This window comes from Oxyura jamaicensis, chromosome 19 (genome assembly GCF_011077185.1).
Source record: "Oxyura jamaicensis isolate SHBP4307 breed ruddy duck chromosome 19, BPBGC_Ojam_1.0, whole genome shotgun sequence".
In the NCBI taxonomy this organism is placed as follows: Eukaryota; Metazoa; Chordata; class Aves; order Anseriformes; family Anatidae; genus Oxyura; species Oxyura jamaicensis.
The window spans coordinates 10,615,848-10,634,735 of NC_048911.1; the positions used below are offsets into that span (position 1 = coordinate 10,615,848).

The 18,888-nt window shown below is 38.1% G+C and overlaps 1 protein-coding gene across 1 annotated transcript in view; it reads right to left on the reverse strand.

The window, feature by feature from the left end:
• Positions 1 to 19: 19 nt before the first annotated feature.
• NOS2 (nitric oxide synthase 2) overlaps positions 20 to 18,888 on the reverse strand; it is a 37,917-nt gene continuing 19,048 nt past the window's right edge. Inside the window, exons 5-31 of the mRNA XM_035343447.1 lie at positions 18,024 to 18,102; positions 17,288 to 17,410; positions 17,050 to 17,198; positions 14,865 to 15,027; positions 14,330 to 14,421; positions 13,813 to 13,954; positions 13,488 to 13,627; positions 12,736 to 12,910; positions 11,872 to 11,973; positions 10,905 to 11,099; positions 10,418 to 10,500; positions 9,963 to 10,107; positions 9,610 to 9,714; positions 9,087 to 9,136; positions 8,818 to 8,992; positions 8,145 to 8,277; positions 7,647 to 7,725; positions 6,578 to 6,756; positions 5,782 to 5,945; positions 4,771 to 4,981; positions 4,355 to 4,442; positions 3,634 to 3,755; positions 2,898 to 3,046; positions 1,965 to 2,159; positions 1,313 to 1,375; positions 479 to 493; positions 20 to 130 (exon numbers count right to left, since the gene is read on the reverse strand). Coding sequence (XP_035199338.1) covers positions 20 to 130; positions 479 to 493; positions 1,313 to 1,375; positions 1,965 to 2,159; positions 2,898 to 3,046; positions 3,634 to 3,755; positions 4,355 to 4,442; positions 4,771 to 4,981; positions 5,782 to 5,945; positions 6,578 to 6,756; positions 7,647 to 7,725; positions 8,145 to 8,277; positions 8,818 to 8,992; positions 9,087 to 9,136; positions 9,610 to 9,714; positions 9,963 to 10,107; positions 10,418 to 10,500; positions 10,905 to 11,099; positions 11,872 to 11,973; positions 12,736 to 12,910; positions 13,488 to 13,627; positions 13,813 to 13,954; positions 14,330 to 14,421; positions 14,865 to 15,027; positions 17,050 to 17,198; positions 17,288 to 17,410; positions 18,024 to 18,102 — 3,427 coding nt within the window. The remainder of the gene's footprint in view (positions 131 to 478; positions 494 to 1,312; positions 1,376 to 1,964; positions 2,160 to 2,897; positions 3,047 to 3,633; positions 3,756 to 4,354; positions 4,443 to 4,770; positions 4,982 to 5,781; positions 5,946 to 6,577; positions 6,757 to 7,646; positions 7,726 to 8,144; positions 8,278 to 8,817; positions 8,993 to 9,086; positions 9,137 to 9,609; positions 9,715 to 9,962; positions 10,108 to 10,417; positions 10,501 to 10,904; positions 11,100 to 11,871; positions 11,974 to 12,735; positions 12,911 to 13,487; positions 13,628 to 13,812; positions 13,955 to 14,329; positions 14,422 to 14,864; positions 15,028 to 17,049; positions 17,199 to 17,287; positions 17,411 to 18,023; positions 18,103 to 18,888) is intronic.

Genomic DNA, 18,888 nt, shown 5'->3' on the forward strand with positions numbered 1-18,888 from the left:
CATCAATGTCCACATTCTTTCAATTATGCTTTTTCATCTTATGTTTATGGCTGTCCTGAAGTACATGCGAAACACTGCATCTACATGACGTTGTTGACTGCTGAGTGTCAACTCCATCAGATTCTAGCTCCTGGAGACAAGGGATGACAGGAAAATCTCACCTTTAGCTTTTTAATATCATCAAAAATAAAAATTTTAGAGAAAGAACTATAAGTTGTGACATAACTGCAAGGCACAGAAAGAGACAAAGTCAAAATATAACCATGGCAACATACATTGTTCTAATTGCTATTTGCTATTCTTTAGTTCACAAGCCAATCTCACAAGGGACAGATGCACTCTTTCCAGGTAACAAAAATATGTCACTAGTCTCTGGTGGACGGGGTATAATTCATATATTATGACGGGCTCTGTGTGTATGGAGGGAGTGCTGGCTGGAGCTCAAACCCACGCTAATGGAACCCAAGAACTTACCTACCTCCACTTTTTCAGGCTGAAGACAATAGCACAAAGAAGTACATTTAAACTACACCAACTTGTTTGTCTCAACATAAAGGTATCTTTTATTGCAAACAAATCAAGTTAAGTCAGAGCATAGAATTCAAATGTACAAAGTGCTTTGGGATTTTCTGAGTTTCACAGCTACTGGCCCTGTAACAACGACAATTCAGGTCGATACACCTGAACCACATAAAGCAGAAATCAAGACTGCTGCCTCCTCATGCGTATACATTTGAAGCGTCTGCAGCAAGTATTTCCACTTATGAGACATTATATTATTACCACATTTGCAAGTACTGCTTCAGATTCAACAAGAGGTGTCACTAGATATTTCCAAGTGACAGAACTGTTCATTTTCATGCTTTAAAGTGAACATAAAAAACGATATAAATAAATCCACACACATAAATAGTCCATTAAAAACAAAACAAACAAACAAAAATATTACTTCTAGTTCATAGTAAAAAACTCTAAATTTTCCTCATGAGCAGGTTTTATATTTTTTTGTATTTACAAAAGACAGTAGATTTGTACTAGCCTAGACAGAATTAAAAAAATAATTTGCATCTTCACTATTCAGATAATTAAAAGAAGTCCCAGAATAAATAGCAAAAAAGTTATATTTCATATTTTTCTTACTTAAGGCTAAAATTCAGAAGTCAAATCCTACAATCAGATATGTGTGTGTTATTTAACATGAATAAGGAAGAGAATTTGACCCCTTGATCTTTGAAAATAATATCAAATGTGCAAGTATGGTTTAAAATGTCTATTGATTCGTGCTTGGGCTGATGGGTTGCAAAGCTTTTACGTCTCTTTTGACTTCATGCGGGAACACAGCCCCAAATATATCTTCATGGTAACGTTTTTGGCTCTGCAAAAATAAAAACAAAAACAAAACACCAAGAGGTGAATTAAATCCTGCTTGCATCTCTTTATGTAACAGTTGAGTAACTAGAAGTTTTTTTGCATTATGACCAACTGTGATGGTAGACTTGCTGTCAATAAAAGGAACCTATCCAAATCTCAGACACACATGCTTCAGGACAAGTTCTGCTAACGAAATGGTCCTAAAAAGCCAGCATACTCACGCACTGTGTTTTCAGTAACTGCCCGATTCTTAAACTCACATTCCTCTTTTGATACAATAAAGTCTCAAACTTTTGATGTTCCAGATACACTGCAAAGCTCATGTCCAGGGTCCAAAGACAGACACTGGGCAAAATGGTAGGCATAAGAGAGAGGAACATGACATGTCACTCGTACAACCTAACCAAGGAGAAGCTATGCATTTAAATAATGGTGGTTAGACTAAGCTGATCACTTAAGCTATTTTCTTTAGCATGTTGTTGAAAAGAAGCTCATTGCAGCCTGTAAGATGTTGAGTGTAACTCTGACGTCTTCTGTAACCCACACGAGAGCACTGTCTGAATGGAAAGAATCCCTTGCACAGCACAGCATACCTTTAGCTCAAAGAAATACTCTTCTGCCTGCTGCTCCGTGAGGTTCAGTTTTTTTACAAGTATCCCCTTCAAAGTCTGAGCAACATCCCTGGCCATGCGTACATCTCCACAGACATACAGATGTCCATCCTCCTTATGCAAGAGATTGCACACTTTGGCTTCCAACTTGTTTTGAAGAATGTCTTGAACATAGACCTTAGAAAAAGAAAAAAGGATCATCAGACAAGGTCTTTTTGATGCTACTTTGGCGATTGGCTTTTCTAAATTCAGTTTGGGCCTACACAGCAGAGTAAGGTTAAAAATGCCCTAACTATTCCAGGTACTGTACCACAGCAAAGGAGGAGAAAAATGCCTTTGTGCTGTCTTTACAAGCCCCAGATTTGAAGGCTGGACTTGTCTCTTGATTAAACTAGAGCAGATTAAGACTCCTTTCCTTAGAACTAATTAATTATCACTGCCAAAGATTCCTAACTTTCCAGGGTAGGAGAACTGTTGTCTTCTCCAATCAAGATTTCTTATAAAAAAGTAATTTCCAGGGTCACCGTGTCATTGAAATGGTGACAAATGACCAGAGTCATCTCATTTCTAACTCATGGGCTAATCATAACCTGCAAAATGTAAGGTTTCCAAAAATGTCCCAACATCTAGTTTCAAAGGCTGTTTGCACTCAAAGGTTTAATTATATGTCTATTACATCCATTGATATGGCAGTGAGGGTTTTAAAAATACATCTTGCTCCTACAGAAGCAAATAGTGAGATTGTTTTGAAGGAATGGGGCCTTTGTCACTTGATCACAATACACTGAAGCAAAATGCTAACAGTTTGTTGTTGTTTATTTTAAAAAAGAAAATTGCTAAATAAAGCCCAAATCTTAACTTGAGGGACCATTCCCAAAGGAACCAACCCTTATATAACAAAGGAACCAGCCTTACTTTAGGTTGGCCAGGTTGCCTGGAGTAAGCTGTAAAAACTTCTTTCAGAACTCCTTTCCTCTTCATTTCTTCTGTTTCTTCTCTGTAGATATGATCCATATCTGGCTGCCGGCAGCCAAACAATAATGTCATGTCACCACCTTTGATCCCTGAAACCAACATCAGAAAGGTTTTTTTTGTCTCCTAGTAAGGCCTATTATTTCCGATTACCATCCCCATAGAGGGCCCTGTTGTCACAGCAACTAGTGAGGCAATGCTACTGTTATTTCCGATTAGTCTTTCTCACTAAACATCTGAGAAGGAGTGTGTGCGTGTGTGTGCCTGACAGATTCTGATTTTAGGGTCTGCAGTAGGATTGAATCTACTTGAATCCTTGAAGAACTATGTGGAATTGCCTTTTGAAGCACGTTCCCCAAACAGGCTAATACTGACAGGCCTAAGCTTTCTTCTCTGCAGTGTAGCCCCTCTGTGGGAGCAGGGCAGTCGCTGAACGTACAGTATTTACTAGGACACATAGGCTGTTCCCTCTGAGTGACCAAAAAGCTCAAGACCACCAGAATGGTCAAGTGGGATATAATTATTAGCTGTTCCAGTGCAGTGTTTAATCAGTCTTGGAATGACAAATCTCTACATGGTTTACTTGGCTAATGTGCAGAGATTTTGTTTGGAGGACTAGGGATGTCCCCTGTGGCTGCATGAGTTCTAACCTCCCCCACGTGGCAATCCCTGTAAGTACCTTTCTTTTCCAAGTCATAGAGACGTTGCTGCCAGAAACTTCTGAATGGAGCAATTCCTGTTCCTGGGCCGATGAGAATGCAGGGCTTGGTTGGCTCCTTTGGGAGCTGGAATCCATTACCACTAACATGCAAAAATATGTTAAATAAGTAAAGTAAAACTCAGAATAAAAGTATTCCTACAAAGCTGACAGAATGATACCTAGTGATCATCTCTGGTGTCCTGAATCTTCTCTTACTATGCTTAAATATATGAGGATAAACTTATCTGGAAACAGTGAAGAATCAGACTATTTTTTCAGGTATACGATAAATTAACACTGATAAGTACATGCTGATGTAGGACAGTAATGATTTTGTGGAAACACCAATTGTCTTAAGCCCTTACCCAAAGCCACAAGGTATAGCTGAAATATGTGGTAGAAAAAAGTACCTGATCACCTCCTTCCTTTGTCCCCTCCCTTGTCTCCAACCTGTCTAGTTGGAATAGTGTCACATTTTCAGAATTTTCTAATGATTTATGATTATACTCAACATAAGACATGGTAAAGGGCCTCATCTCTGAAAGACAGAGGTTCTCTCTCCTCACAAATTCAGATATTCCAACATGTATTCAGCAATTACTTGAAAATTGTATGCAAACATTGAAAAGAAAATACTGAAGAAGCTTAAATAAGAATTGGTGTTTGTTTGCTTGTTTGTTTTCTTCTGGCATACACTCACCTGCGCACAAAACATGGCACTACTTCATTGAGACTTATTTTATTCAGCCATGTGCTGCAAACTCCATGATGCAAAGGCCCTTGTCCATCTAATCAGAGGAAAGGAAAATCTGTAAGTACGTATTCAAAAGCTGTTTTTCAAAAAGCACAGTTTATACTTAAAATGATTTATACTTAAAATTGTCTAGTAATCATGTATAAAACAAGGATACACTGATGGTACAGTACTTTAACATATCCTGACATGGTATGACCATCTGTAATGCTATGTAGTTTTCTGCATGTATCACAATATAAACGTTCTGTTTCAGATATCTGTTTCAGACATGCTTCATGCCATATAGCATACAGTTTTTTCTGAACCACAATACAGACTAAATATCAATTAAGAGAGAAATTAAAACAAGAATTTGTTACCTCTTGTCCTGTAATTGACTACTGCAACTGTCAGATGAATCTCTCTGGGTGCCATGTCACAGGAAGAACTGACAGAATAGTACCTGGGCTTCAGAAATGGCAGCTGAGTCAACAAGAAAGCTGTTGAGACTTCAGCAGAAGGAAACTCTTCCAGGACCTCCAGGATGTTTGGGCTGTTGTAAAACTTCCATTTATTGTATTCTTCTGTGTTCTAAAAGCCAAAGGCCACCATTACAATGTTACCAGGTCATTTTGAGTTCAGGAGAGCAAGGATGTTTGAAATGTAACTTTTAAAGTAAGATTCCTGCTTTACATTTAACTAAATAAGCAGTAAACAGAAAATCATCAGAGAATTCTCAAAACTTTGCCTAGACTGGGGTTTCCTAAAAAGTTGTTTAATTTTTGTAAATAGAAATACCCACTATAATTTTTCTAACATATAAGCTCTCAGAGAGAGGATGTATAAACTGAAGCATAATCTGTTTCTCAGTCCTCTGCTATGGGATATACACCAAACTGTGCAGGCTCGGGTCCTGATACCTACTGAGTTCTTGCTGAACCCACTAGGAGAAGCAAGCACCTACCACACCTATGAGTCTTTGGTTACTTAAAGCAACATCCCTCTTACTTTCATGTTACCAAAATCTGAGACAAAAATATCTAACAGCTCCCCTACAACCTCTCCACCTGTAAAATGATTTTTTTTAATTGAAAGATTGTTTTTAATGGTGCATCATAAGAAACCACCATGAGGCTGCTAAGGGAAACAGGCAGACAAAATGACCCACCCACAACCACACAGGAAATCTCTCTCAATTCCCACGCCTGAGTTGAGCCACAAGACCATCTTTTCTCTCACTGTGGTTGGTTTTATAAGCACACAGAACATGTAACAGAGGGATGACAATCAAGCACCACCACTACAAAAATTTCTAGTTTCTGCTATATAGTAAAAGGGCACTGGATGGCCCAGCACACAGTACTTTTAGCATAACTCCAGCCCTAACTTACATGACATAGAACTTCCAGTCTCTGTTTGTCTCCTTCTGCTGTTACCAGCTGGGAAATCTTTTTTAGCAGTTGTTGGGAGGGTGGAGTAGTGATATCAAGCAAATATGTCAAAGCTTGGGAGAGTGTGCAGGCTGGAATCTTTTTGTCACTTGTCCAGTAGCCACCTGGAAATAAGGGAAATAAAAGATCACTTGGCAATTCCCAAGGCATTTGACAGCTGTAGAGCTTTGCAAAACGGTGTCCTTTAAAATATGACTTCAGATTAGGTTGCACACAGTTTTGACCACAGGACCTTACTGAAAATAGGTTAATGTGAGGTTTCAAGCTTTTTGTAATTGGAGAATCTAATGTATAAAGCCATATGATAACAAAACACCACATTTAAACAAAAGAAAAATGGAAATCATCTATATGTGTGTCAGAATCCCATGATTTCACAGATTGTGGCTATTAAGATGGCAAAAATGGTCATGAGATATAAATCTATTTTAGAACACTGATATGTAACAACAATAAGCAAACTCAGTTGACTAATTTAATTGCAGTCGATAGCCAATTTAGGAACTGAGTTACAAACAGTGTCAGCATAAGATAACTGCCAACATTGACAAGGTTACCATGGACTGCATGAGAATGTAAAAGCAGAATCTAGAATTAGAGGTCTAGCTAAAGCCATCAACAAAAAACTACTGAAACTTAAAAAGAGGATAATAGAATCAAATTCAGCCTATAAAAATTCTAAGAAAATCTAGAAAAAAATATTTTCTGTTACTTTATCCGAAGGGAACCAACATACCTTCAGCACAGGTTTCAAGTCTGATAGTCTGATCAGCTGGAGGAGCATCCTTAACATGTGCAATGAGGCCACGGACTAATTCTGGCTGGTTGCCTGGGAAAATCCCAATATGTTCTCCGGGCAGGTAGCGCACTTCCTGATTAGTCTCACAGGAAAGCTTAACTAGAATGGTAACACGACTAGATATAGAAAAAAGAGATCAGATAGATCTTGGTTACGTCGACAGGATTTCCCTTGAATTACACAGAAAAGGAATAAATCAGAACTGACAATTGCCAAGGGCTTACTTGCATTCGTTATCAAGTTATCAGACCAGCTTAGTAATTCATGGAGACTTTAAAAAAAAACACAGTCTAGAGATGTGAAGTAATTCTACCAGAACAAATAAGATGCTGAAGTGCTGCCTGATCTGTCCAGTATAGAATAAGTGTGCCTGCAATCAGCCAATGGAAGGAATTGTAGCTCTACTGAAAACTGAATAGCTCACATCTTAAACCATCTCAGAGTACATCCTATAAGACGACTTTATTTAGAACAGGGATAAAAGAGACTTACTGGAGGATGTTGAAGAGCCACTCATGGATGCTATTTTTAAGACAGATGTTGGCACTATTATATTGTCTTGTTTCAGCTTGCTTTGTAGTACAACTGAAAGCAGCAGCTTCTTGCACAATTTTTTTTTTTTTTTTTTTTTTTTTTTCCCTTTGCTAACAGTCAAGTTTTTCCTAAATGAAGTAAGTATTTGCCCAGCATGTAGCATACCAAGCAAGGGAGAAGGACCACACATCTGACCTTCTGCACGTAGTAGGTGTCAAAGGGCTATTTTCACCAAGTTATTTTGATCCCTGCACTCCCAGAGACTCCACTGGGAAGTCAGCTCCTAACTAAACAGAAGCTAAGTCCCTAGGTATTGGGCTCTGGTGATAATGATTTACTTCTACTAAGGATGGTACAAAATTCAAATACATTTCTTAATAATACAGGGAGGAGATGCTTATTTCCAGGCATTTCAGTTGTTTAAGATTTTAGTAAAATGTATTGAAATATCAAAAAGAATGAGGTATCATACCTGGATTTTAAACTCTGAAGATTCTGTCTGAATTTCAGCTTCATGGGAATTATATCCTTTCCATGAATGTCTGTAAGTGCTGTTGAGAAAAGAAGATATGGCTCAATAAAAAAATTGTGATTAGGTTTGTTTAATATGTCTTCAAAAAATACACAGAAAAGAACTGAACAGTGTTTGTCCTAGAATGCAAGATACTTCTAGTCAGTCATGTGTCCTCTATGTATGCCTTCCCTGACTAAAGTAGTTCATCTTAGCTCTTGTTCTTCTGGGACTGTCAAAATGTATGCTAGCTCTGGTGTTCTAATGTGTTTACGCTGGAAGACATAATGATTTATTCAGTGTAAATCAATGTATTTTTCTCTCTGACCACCGTATTTCATTATACAAATTCTAACATCTAGCACTGTAGCGGGACTGTTATCAATCTCAGACAGCCTTTACAGTTCAGACCTATTTGAAGCAAAATTGACAGAGGAAGTGGAAAGTCACAGGTAATACCTTTAGCCAAGTCCATGGTTTGAGACTCATGCAGTATCCTGTATTTCTTAGGATTCCAGGTATCATCTGAGGTATACATCTCAGGCAACTGAATACTGTTTTTCCCACGGATGTTAAAAATGTCACAGGCAGTCTAGAAAAAAAGAATAAAATATCACTATTAATGGTAAATAAATATCCTTACTGTTGTCAGTTTGCTGGTGTTATCTTTATTTCAATAATAACAATGACACCAGAATGCAGAGTTAGTGTTAATTATGTTCTTATTTAATCCTAGTGGGGAGATTCCAGTTTCACTCACTGCTGTTATTTATTCAGTCTGTTGAGTTCAGTGATGTTATAGAAGTTCTACAAGGTTCCACTTCTACATCAATACAGATAAAAAAAAATTATCTACTTAGCAAAATTATGAGGTCTTACTCATACTGGACATCCCACTATCCCAAAGGCTTTATGGAACTTTATGTGAATATTAAAAAATAATAGAAAAGGGGTCCAGTTTCCTCTTCAACTTAGACAAACAGCAGAAGAGAGGAGAGTTCAAAATTCAGATATAAATCCATGTTTGTTTTCCTTCATTATTCCCCATTTTTCTGGGATGCTAGTGAAGACTGGAATAAAGGAAATGAATGATTGAATGAACTAATCCATGAATTAGCTTTTATATAGTCACCTTGAATGCACTGACTGCCCACGTGCGAAAGGCTTCTTCTTGCCCATTGAGTTCATCTCCTTCACCTACTGGAGTGAGCTGTGAAGCCCCTAGTTGGGCCAGTTTTCGGTCAATGGCATGAGCAAAGGCACAGAATTCAGGATACATGGTAGATCCCAAACCAAACACAGCATATCTGCAGAATGAGATACAAATAAGATCACTATGTTATACTGAATGAAATGAAAAAGGACTCAATTATATGCAAACCAAATAACAAAATATTTTACCTGATTTTCTTTCTCAGCAGTTTCAGGGTGAGCAAGGAGTTCTTCAATGTCTGTATAAAAATTCGTAAAATATTTAAGGTTAGAAAAACACTCTGATTTAAAACAGAAGTGAGTCACTGATCCATATCTTACTCATGTACATGGGAAAAATGAAATGTTATCTTTGAAACACAAAATATCCTGAGTTGGAAAGGATGCACAAGGATCACTGAGTCCAACTCCTGACTCCAAAAGGGGCTACCTAACAAGCAAACTATACATCTAAGATTGTTGCCTAAATGATTCTTGAACTCTGGGACGCTTGATGCCATGATCACTTCCCTGGGGAGCCTGTTCCAGTGCCCGACCACTCTCTCAGAAAAAAACTTTTTCTGAATATTCAGTCTGAACTTCCCCTGCTGCAGCTTCACACTGTTCCCTTAGATCCTATCACTGGTGACCAGGGAGAATAGATGAGCACCTCAGTGCTGATCTCAGTGGTCTTTGAGTTGAGCCTCATATATGCTTCTGAGGCAAGTATTACCTTTCCATTATTTGGAGAATCTCCATTTCCAAAAGTACTAGTAACCACTAGAAGAAGTGTTTCTTTTTCCAGGTCACTGATGTTGTATTCATCCATGCACAGAATCTGGAAGGTATAAAGCTCATGAGAAATTGGTAGCAGACGTACGAACTAGCGTTAGGTATTTCTGTGATTGTCAGGGTTGACCAAATTTACAAGCATTATTCCATATGAATAAAAAATCAAAATCTAGTCCAACTTACTTTTAGCGGACATTCTAAATACAGGCTTAAAGAATGAAGAATGTTGCAGAAGCTAATAAAACTAAGCAAACTTAATCCTCCATTTGGTGTGAGTGCTCTATACTTTCTTACCTTAGTGTTGAAGGCACAGCTGAACAAACTGCACAGATTATTGGCTAGTGTTTCAGATTTCCCAGTCTCTGTTGCATAGATAACAGTGGCCTTGGACCTCGTTGCCATTGCTTTTTGCATGAGTGAAGATGCAAAGAGTACAGCCCTGAGAAAAAAAAAATTACCTATCATGTTGGATATACCTATATAGTACTTTAGATTGATTCCCAAACAATTTCCTAGATAAGGCTCATATTGAGCATGGCTTTTGCTTGGAAGCTTGTTTAGAAGCAATATGCTATAGATAGCCCTAAATAAGAACCTTAGATATGAGTATTACCTAAATGTGGAGATATAAGTCTGTGATTCCAACAATTCAGGTGGTCCCTACTGTAATAATTATCCAAAAAATGTGTAACAGAATCATCAGGAAAAAAAAGAATAGTTGGACAAAATCATGAAGACAAACAACTTACTTTCCCAAGACACTCAATTTTATTTCTCTTTTCTTTGGCCTCCGGGACTCATCATGCCAGATGTGTGTTTTCCATGCATCCACCTAGGAAAGGAAAGGGAAAGGGAAAAAGAAAGGGAAAAGAAATTAATTTACAGGTAAAATGCAAAACAACAATTATACAGTTTCTATATCTTTGAAAGAGACAGACTTGACAGAATCTGTATATATGATTCACTGTCTGTACAAATACTGGAACAGCCTCTAGCAGTAAACTGCATTTTACTTGCAGCTTAGGAATTCAACAAAACTAACATTACCTTCTGCAGTATAATAGAAATTTCCTGCTATTTTAGTAATCTTTCTAGTGAACTTTCATTTGTATATACCATGACTAAGAGTGGTATGAGGAACAGGGGCTTTTTATTCAGACTTTTCCATGTTTCATATTAGCATCTGAACTGTTGAAGTTACCTAATAGAATCTTTCTTTTTTTTGACAATGCGTACCTGGTAGTAAAAGAAGGGAGTGAGGACGTAGTTCAACATCTCCTGGTGGAACACGGGAGTTATGCTCCCTGACATAGGAGGTACAATCCACACCCAGTCAGCTGGACAGCCTCCTCGCACACGGTACTCATTCTGCATATATTTCATGAAGGATTCAGCAGCTGAATGGTGATCCATGATAGTAACGTTTTGTTTCTAGAATAATTGCAAAAAGATAGATTTATTAAAAAGCCCATTCCGATTTTGTTCCTGACATAAAGTACTCTTTTTGCTTTGGTTAATATTTCAAGGACTTTATACAATGCTGGGAAATAGTTAGTACTGGCAACTATTACATAAAGATCTAGGCTGACCTTGGACAAAGGACTAAGTCCCTTTTATTTATTTATTTGTTTGTTTGTTTGTTTGTTTATTACATCAGCTTTTTACATTACCTCTCCAGAATTGGGAGAACGAAAAGCCTTTGATTCATTTTTCCTGTCTTTCATATTATTGTGATATCTTAAATAAACCGTAAATGCAAATGAAATATATTAATCCAGTAGCTTTGCATAGATCTTGACACTTAGACATCTGTGCTAAAAGGGTGAACAATCTTGCCCTTAACTTCCTTTTCTTTTTCTCTCCCTTTTGCCTCCACGTGAGATTTTTTTCTGGCAACAACAGGAAATATGGTTTCCTTTCCTTTTCCAGGTGTAGATGAAGAATGACTCAATTGGAATTACACTGATAACCTCCTGTACACTAAGTGTACACTGGCAATATATTTGTATAAAGCTGTTGTAAGTGAAAGGAAAAAGAGATGCACACTATTCAATGTCTCTCCAGATACCAGAGAACCACAGAATCACAGAATCATCTAGGTTGGAAGAGACCTCCAAGATCATCTAGTCCAACCTCTGACCTAACACTAACAAGTCCTCCACTAAACCATATCACTAAGCTCTAAATCTAAATATCAACTTACTTGGAAGCTATAAAGCACAGCCACATTTATCTCTACAACAGCTCGGTCTTTCCATAGTGATGAAAGTTTGTTTGTTTCCAGTCCCATTCTTCTTCCTACCTCCTACAAGTGAAAAAGAGAGAGAAAAGGGAAAAACAAACTTACTATGCCAGACTTAGACCTCAAAACTTCTCCACCTCATCATATTAATATGCAGAAAAGAATATTACAGAAGGGGGATGAGTCAATCCTATGCCAGGAAAAGTGATGGTAGTACATACTTGATACTAGAGGTAAGCTTGTACTAAGAAGTTATGGTTCTTGAAGCTATTCCAGTTTGGGTAAGTGGAGGGAGGGCTCTCTGGGACTAAATGCTTAGAAAGTGGCAGCATCTGGTTATAAGCCATCATCATTAATTTGTAGTGGCAAGATGCCCAAGACCTGCAGCTAACAACTAGGACCCCACTGCTTTATCAACAGCAGACTGGAACTAACAAATACATCTCTGAGAAATGTACAGTTAAAGACTAGAAGTCCTGAATCAGCTGCATTCAGGTTTAAAATGGGGAAGAAAATTGCTTTAAAACAGCAATTTCTGTATTTTTTGCAGGTATGGTTTCAGCTTTCTGGATAGGTATTTGGAACAGATACAGCAGAACACTGCAAAGGCAATCATGCAATCTGGCAGTCATAATCCTGACAGCAATTAAAGCTGTCCTTAACAGTCAGGAGACTATGTCAAATTAGCACTGACGTGTTAGTGGGAAGTAAATACAACACTCATCACAGTAAATGCTGATAGCGTCTCTTTTTTTCAGAAACATTTCACCCACTGAGTCCATCTTCTTCTCAGATCTACACAATCCTTCTACTTCAGAAGATTACCTTCAGGATATTGTACCGCTGCACATCACAGAAGTCTCGGACTCCTATCTCTGTCCCCATGTACCAGCCATTGAAAGGACACGCAGTAAATTCCAGGCCTCCCACCTCAAGGAGCATGTTGGCAACAGCAGGCAGCGCGTACCACTTGAGATCTAACTCCTTAAACCACTCATACCTGTTAAACAAGCATTTTGATTTATTACTTTATGTATCTTCTCCTCCTTTAGGCAGCAACCAGAAAATTCCAAGAAGTGAAAAAGCACTATCTGTAGGGAGAACGACCCATCTGCAAAAGCTTGTAGCAAAGTTTTCATTTACAATGTGGTAACTTGGAATTGCCTGCTAAAGAGACTGCAGAACAGTGTAATTGAGTTCTGCTATCTGCAGGCCACTCCCAATGCAAAGATGAAGAAAGAAACAAATAGAAAAAGGCAATAAGCATTATGTTATGAGTGCAGCCATGTTTCACATGTGTATTACACTGCCGTAAGAAGCTATGTTTTTTTAATTTGGGATATGAGTGAAATGGAGATTAGAAAAAAAAAAAAAAAAGATTTCCAACAGAAATGCTATTGGCTTCCTTAATTTAGATCTAATATCATTGTTCTAACAGGCATTTTATCTTTTAGGACAATTTACTATAATTTCATCCTAACAAAGGACTCATAAAATGACTGCCACAGGCAAAGGTTAATAACTTGCCAAGGTGAGGCAGGGGGAAAAATGCAATTATCTAAATCTGGTGTGCTTACTTTGGATGCTCCATTGGCACTTCAAGGATAATTTCTGGCGGGAATTCAAATATTTCTGGATCTTGGCCGTTCGCTTGGAGAATGAGTGGAACTACATCAAAGCGGCCATACTTCGGCTTCCACCCAAGCTCAATGCACAACTGTAAGTAAGAAAGTGGGTTTCATTTTCTGAAGTCCCTCCGCCCCCAGATTTGAAAAAAAAAAAAAGAAAGTTAACCCTCTGAGGTAAATTCTCAGTGGTAAGGGATATCTTTGCCATTCAAACAACACCAAGATAGGTTAGGCGATATGGAAATCAGTTAGGATTCTGTATTTGGAACTATACCTTTGTGAACTCCACACTTGCAGGGTCTCCCAAGATAGACCCATCTGGCATTTGATATCCAGCATATCGGATGAGCTGGCTGTTCCAAACACGGAAATCATGTTTCCCATCAGTCCTCTGTGGGAAGATAGTGATGGCTGACCTGCCCAGAGAGATGATCAAAGCCCATTACATAACAACAGCACATCAAACACATTCTTATTATTAAGAAAAAAAATGTTGCCAGCTAAAATTATTTTATATTTCTAAAATAAACATCGGTAAAAATAAAATCATCCATTCTTTCCACTCACCTCCCCAAATCTTCTAATCATCTTTTTTCCCCAGGATTATGAAAGTTTTTGCAATTTCATCCACAAAAGCTATAACTTTCAAAACAGTTGATGGTACATATGAGAGTAACATGTGAATACCGGAAGCCTTAAGAGCAGATAGATCATTTCAGGCCTATTGTGGCATTTTGAATTCAGACCTGGATGTGATACTCGTTTAAAATTCAAATTAAATAGAGGCATACCTTATGTTTCCATTGTTTGTTGCATACTGAACATGACGACAGATATGCTCAAACATTTCCTTGGCTGTTTTACAGTCACGTGCATCGAATACCTATATGTTTCCCAAATAAAGGTGAAAAAAATGATTTTAAAAAAGTAATATAATCTTATTATTTTTCTAACACAGCTGCAGAAAGGAAAGATTAAGTAAAACACTTGAAGGAAAAAAGGAAAAAAAGTAAAAAGGAAAAGATTTTCCCACTAGGGAAAGTTTATTTTTACTCTTCTTAAATGTACTATTTTCACACATAATAATCCTTCAAGGTCCAAGACATGCAAATGGTTCCATTACTTAATTGGTTCCTAACTGGCATTCCTACACAGGCTTTTATTCAAGTATGGAGTAGAAAAGTACAAGAAAAATGTTGATTTTACAATATGTACAGGAGGGAGCAGTCCTTAGCTGAAGCAATTGACAAATTTTACCAAAGTAAAGGACATTCCGATTTACAGCAGACAGCTATTTGGGCCTTAATTTCTAGACTCATAGGTTACCTGTAGATTGGACCACTGGATTCTCCCAATACATCTCGGAGCGTTCCTCCAGGCCTGTTTGGCAGCAAAGATCAGTTCATCCTGTGTCAGATGGTAGGTTCCTGTTGTTTCTATCTCTTTGGTCACTGCTTCCAGTCGGGCCAGGTGTTCTTCTATTTTTGACCTGTTGAACAGGAAACAGCCATGAAAAGAAACAATAAGAATATCATTACTTAGAACACTAATTTAAACTGCAGACATTTCTTATGTTCTGGGAGAAGAAGAGCCCAGGCATTGCTGAAGCCAGAAAGCTTTAGAGTACAAGCCATCCTTTTGCGAGATACTTCCATTTTCACTGATGATTTTATCTGCCTGGATGCAGGTAGAGCCTATTTCCAGGGAGGGGATGGGTATCTGTGTTGGTTGAGGTATGGCAAGTTTGGATATATACTGAGAAATCTGTCCTTGTTATAAATCTACACTGTCTGGATATGAATCAAGTAGACAAAAAATACTCTATCATTTATGAAAGCATCCAATACCTCAAAAAGTCAGCAATTTCACTGTCTTTCAGGTGTGAAAAGTTACCATCATCTGCTCCCTATGTCCTCTACTGCACCACACTTCTGACCCCAAAGCATAGCTGTTATCTACTGCAATAGCCCAGGGTCTGAGATCTTTACCAAAATAGACCCTAAAGGGATGACTTAAGTACATATAACTGTGACTGAGGTCTAATCAGGAGAATTTTTCTTGGCTTCATAATTTAGGAACTGGCCTTACCGAGTACAAAGGACAGAGCTTACTAGCCTAATGAAAGTAACATGCTAGAAACTTCAGTAACTAAACTGTCCTTTCACCACCCAGTATGTACATGGATTGATCAAAAGTTTTTCTGTGCAAATTTTCAGTTTAAATTTAAATTTTCTAGATTAGCTTGGTAAAAAGTGTCAAAACTAAAGCAAGTAAAATTTAGAGAACAGGTTAGATTCAGCCTAACCGCACTCTCAAAGTTCTATTATTTTCACAGGGACATAGGTCTTCTGAGCAAAGTAAGTTGATACCAAAAAGGAAGTGCTGAGCAGTTCCTTTGTCAGGGAAACCAACTCTAAAATTCTTTCGTTTGATAATAGAGAATGAAGTCAAAACATTTGGAAATATTTATCACAGAACAGACAAAAATTGTTTTGTTGGCCTACAGACAGAATGAAAATAGCCTGCACTGTCTGAGAGTTTTCACATTTTCAACAAGATGAAAGATCAAGGGCAAGCACATAAGATAGTGTAAATCACTGTGATCAAACAGCCATGGGCAGAAACACAGAGATGCAATACTCTGGCATGTGAGCACAGCCTGTGTGTAGGACGGGGATTTTCAGAAAGATTTGTCTGGAAGAAAGCTTTGTAGAAGAGTTCAAAGTGTCTAAAGAAGAAGCCATTATGTGGCTGAGTCCCTTTGAAAATTCAATAATGTTTTATAATGAAATGAGCAAGCACTGAATTGTGATTTGAAAGCCTGTCACTTGAAAACTTTGTCACTGCAAATTCTTGGACCTAAACCAGATGTTCCAGCTTTTCCTGCAACATCTCCCTGCACCATCTCCATTTCTGCAAAAACACAAACCTATTGTGAAGCTAGAGCATCTCTCTCAGCACGCTCAGTAAGCTTATGTTGATGATAGCACAAAGCAAGGTTGAGAAGCAAGACAGTGTTCTTCCACGCCGTGGCCAAAGCCTTGAGAGACAAAACATACAATAAAAGAACACAGAGAAAAGATGCTTGGAACAGCACAAACTAAAAGCATTATCCACGTTATCTATGTCTAAGACTAGTATGAGTAGGAGCTAATCCGATTAGCATCCAATGTTAAGAAAACAGAAGGTAACATTCTGAAACAGTCCAAACCAAGCTGCTTGTTATGATGTACTATAATGCAACACGCTCAGAAGAGATAGGGCTGCGGAATGTGCTGTAAAGTGTCCCCGCCTGTACTTCCCAGAACTGAGATTGGCAGACAGAGCATATGATGTGCAGTAATAGTTCTGTTTGCCTTCTGTAATAGTCCACATCCATTTTTGGAATGCATACTATGTAATGGAACAGCTGCCAATAGCTGTGAAGAAATCAAGCAGCCTAGTCTCACACACAGGTAGACAGGTAGGTAGAGGATTTTTATACCAAAAATGAAGGATAAAGTTGGCTTACTCTTTCAATGAACTGTAGTACTGCTTGACAAAGTCTACTGCCTGAGGTAAAAGCTCTGCCAGAGGAACTGGCCCATCTCTAGTGCCCCTCACCAAGCCCTTTGGGGTCATGAGTGCCCCTTGGCATGCTTTGGTGCGGCAATTGATAACCTGGAAAACAATAAAATGTTACAAGCAATGTTGCACTATGGATCTTTTCAAAGGTATGAAAAATCACTGCTCAGGTTTCTGCATCTTACCTCCTTTGCTGTCAGGTGTAGTGTGTCAAGAAAGCTGGATCCGTTTTCCAAGTTTCTTACTTTTAGATGTCTTGGACATCTTGATATTTGACTTGAAGCTTTGATAATATTTTCTGGGGGTTTCTGGCCAAAGAAAAGATAAAAATACACACTGTCTTTGGATGTATTGAATATCTCAATTCTTGATTTTTATTTTTATTTGACCATTGGATGCTAAAAATTAAATACAATGAACTAGGCAGAAATGTGATCTTTTCCAACATGAGTACGCTCATTTGATTACAAAACTATTGATCCGATTCACAGTTTGATATGAAATAGCCAAAAAGTTAAGTATTTTTGTACTAGCCAAATAATATTTGCCACTGCAAACACCTTTTTAATTTCATTAAGGCCTCTTAACATAACAGTCATAGTCTCAGGAAAACAGTGATTCAAACAAAATTAGAGAAAGAACATGCTTGTTACTAAAGGCTAGCTTTTAGGTGTAAAGGTAAATAAAGGAGTTTGGCACTCCAGTCCAGGTCCTTGGTATCTCTTTCCTTTAAGGCTTACCAAAGCATCTTTTTATTCAGAAAAGATCTTTCATCCAAAGATATCACAGCAGTCCTAACCTCTTGTAACCACAGTGACTCCTTGCATGAGACCTTTGAGAAGTTTCGAGCAGTAAATACAACCTGTGTGAACTGTCAGTATCAGTCAAGGAAGCTAAGCACAGCTCTCTCCCACCACTGACCTCTGCTGAAGTTACGGTAGGCGGCTTCTCTTTCTGCTTCTTGGTTAGATCGTGCAATTTGGCATCGTCTTTCACTAAGCTTTAAAAGAGACAAAGACAATTCAGTAGAAGGTAACATACTTAGTTTTTATTTGTTAGGTTATCCTGTAGCATCAGTAAATTGATGCTCAGAGTAGTCTCTGAAAGTTGCACTGAGTCATTAAGCCAAACATTCTCAGCAGCATGAGGGATGGAGTGGACTAGAAGTCAATAGCAAAGCAACAAGCACCCTTTCAGAATCTCTATGTGGGAAGGAATGCAATGGAGAGGGCCCAGAATGGTAAAGGTTGAGTAGCATTGCTGTAAACTAAGCTGAGGACATCTGTACGATCATGATCTGACCAGAAAACACTCAGCGGAATTAAACAAAGAAGGTGAAAGCTTCAGAGAAAATTTCTGAAAATGTGTGAAAATTTCAGAAAGCTCGAGTCTCCAGCTCATTAAGCAAATAGTATTATTTTATATTAATTTCCCTTGCTTTCAGTATTAACTCTGACTTTCTGCACTCCTGTTTTTGAATTTGGATACTGGTATCCAAATTTCAGAAGGTGTTCATAAACACCCAAGAGACATCCAGCCCATGACCTCCAAACCCCCTAGTTCAGAGTTATATAAGTTTTATCTAGACAAGAGTATGTGATTACCCATTTTCACTTCCAAAATAAGTTGGCTTCATTTATCTTCACATTTGAACATGAACTGCTTTGAGCAATGGTAGTAAAGGGTAGGGGGCAGGCAGAGAAATAAACCATATGCATTAGAGAACTGAAATAAGCAGAAGACTGAAAACTGGGAAATGTAATGTGCATGTACAATTTATTTCCTA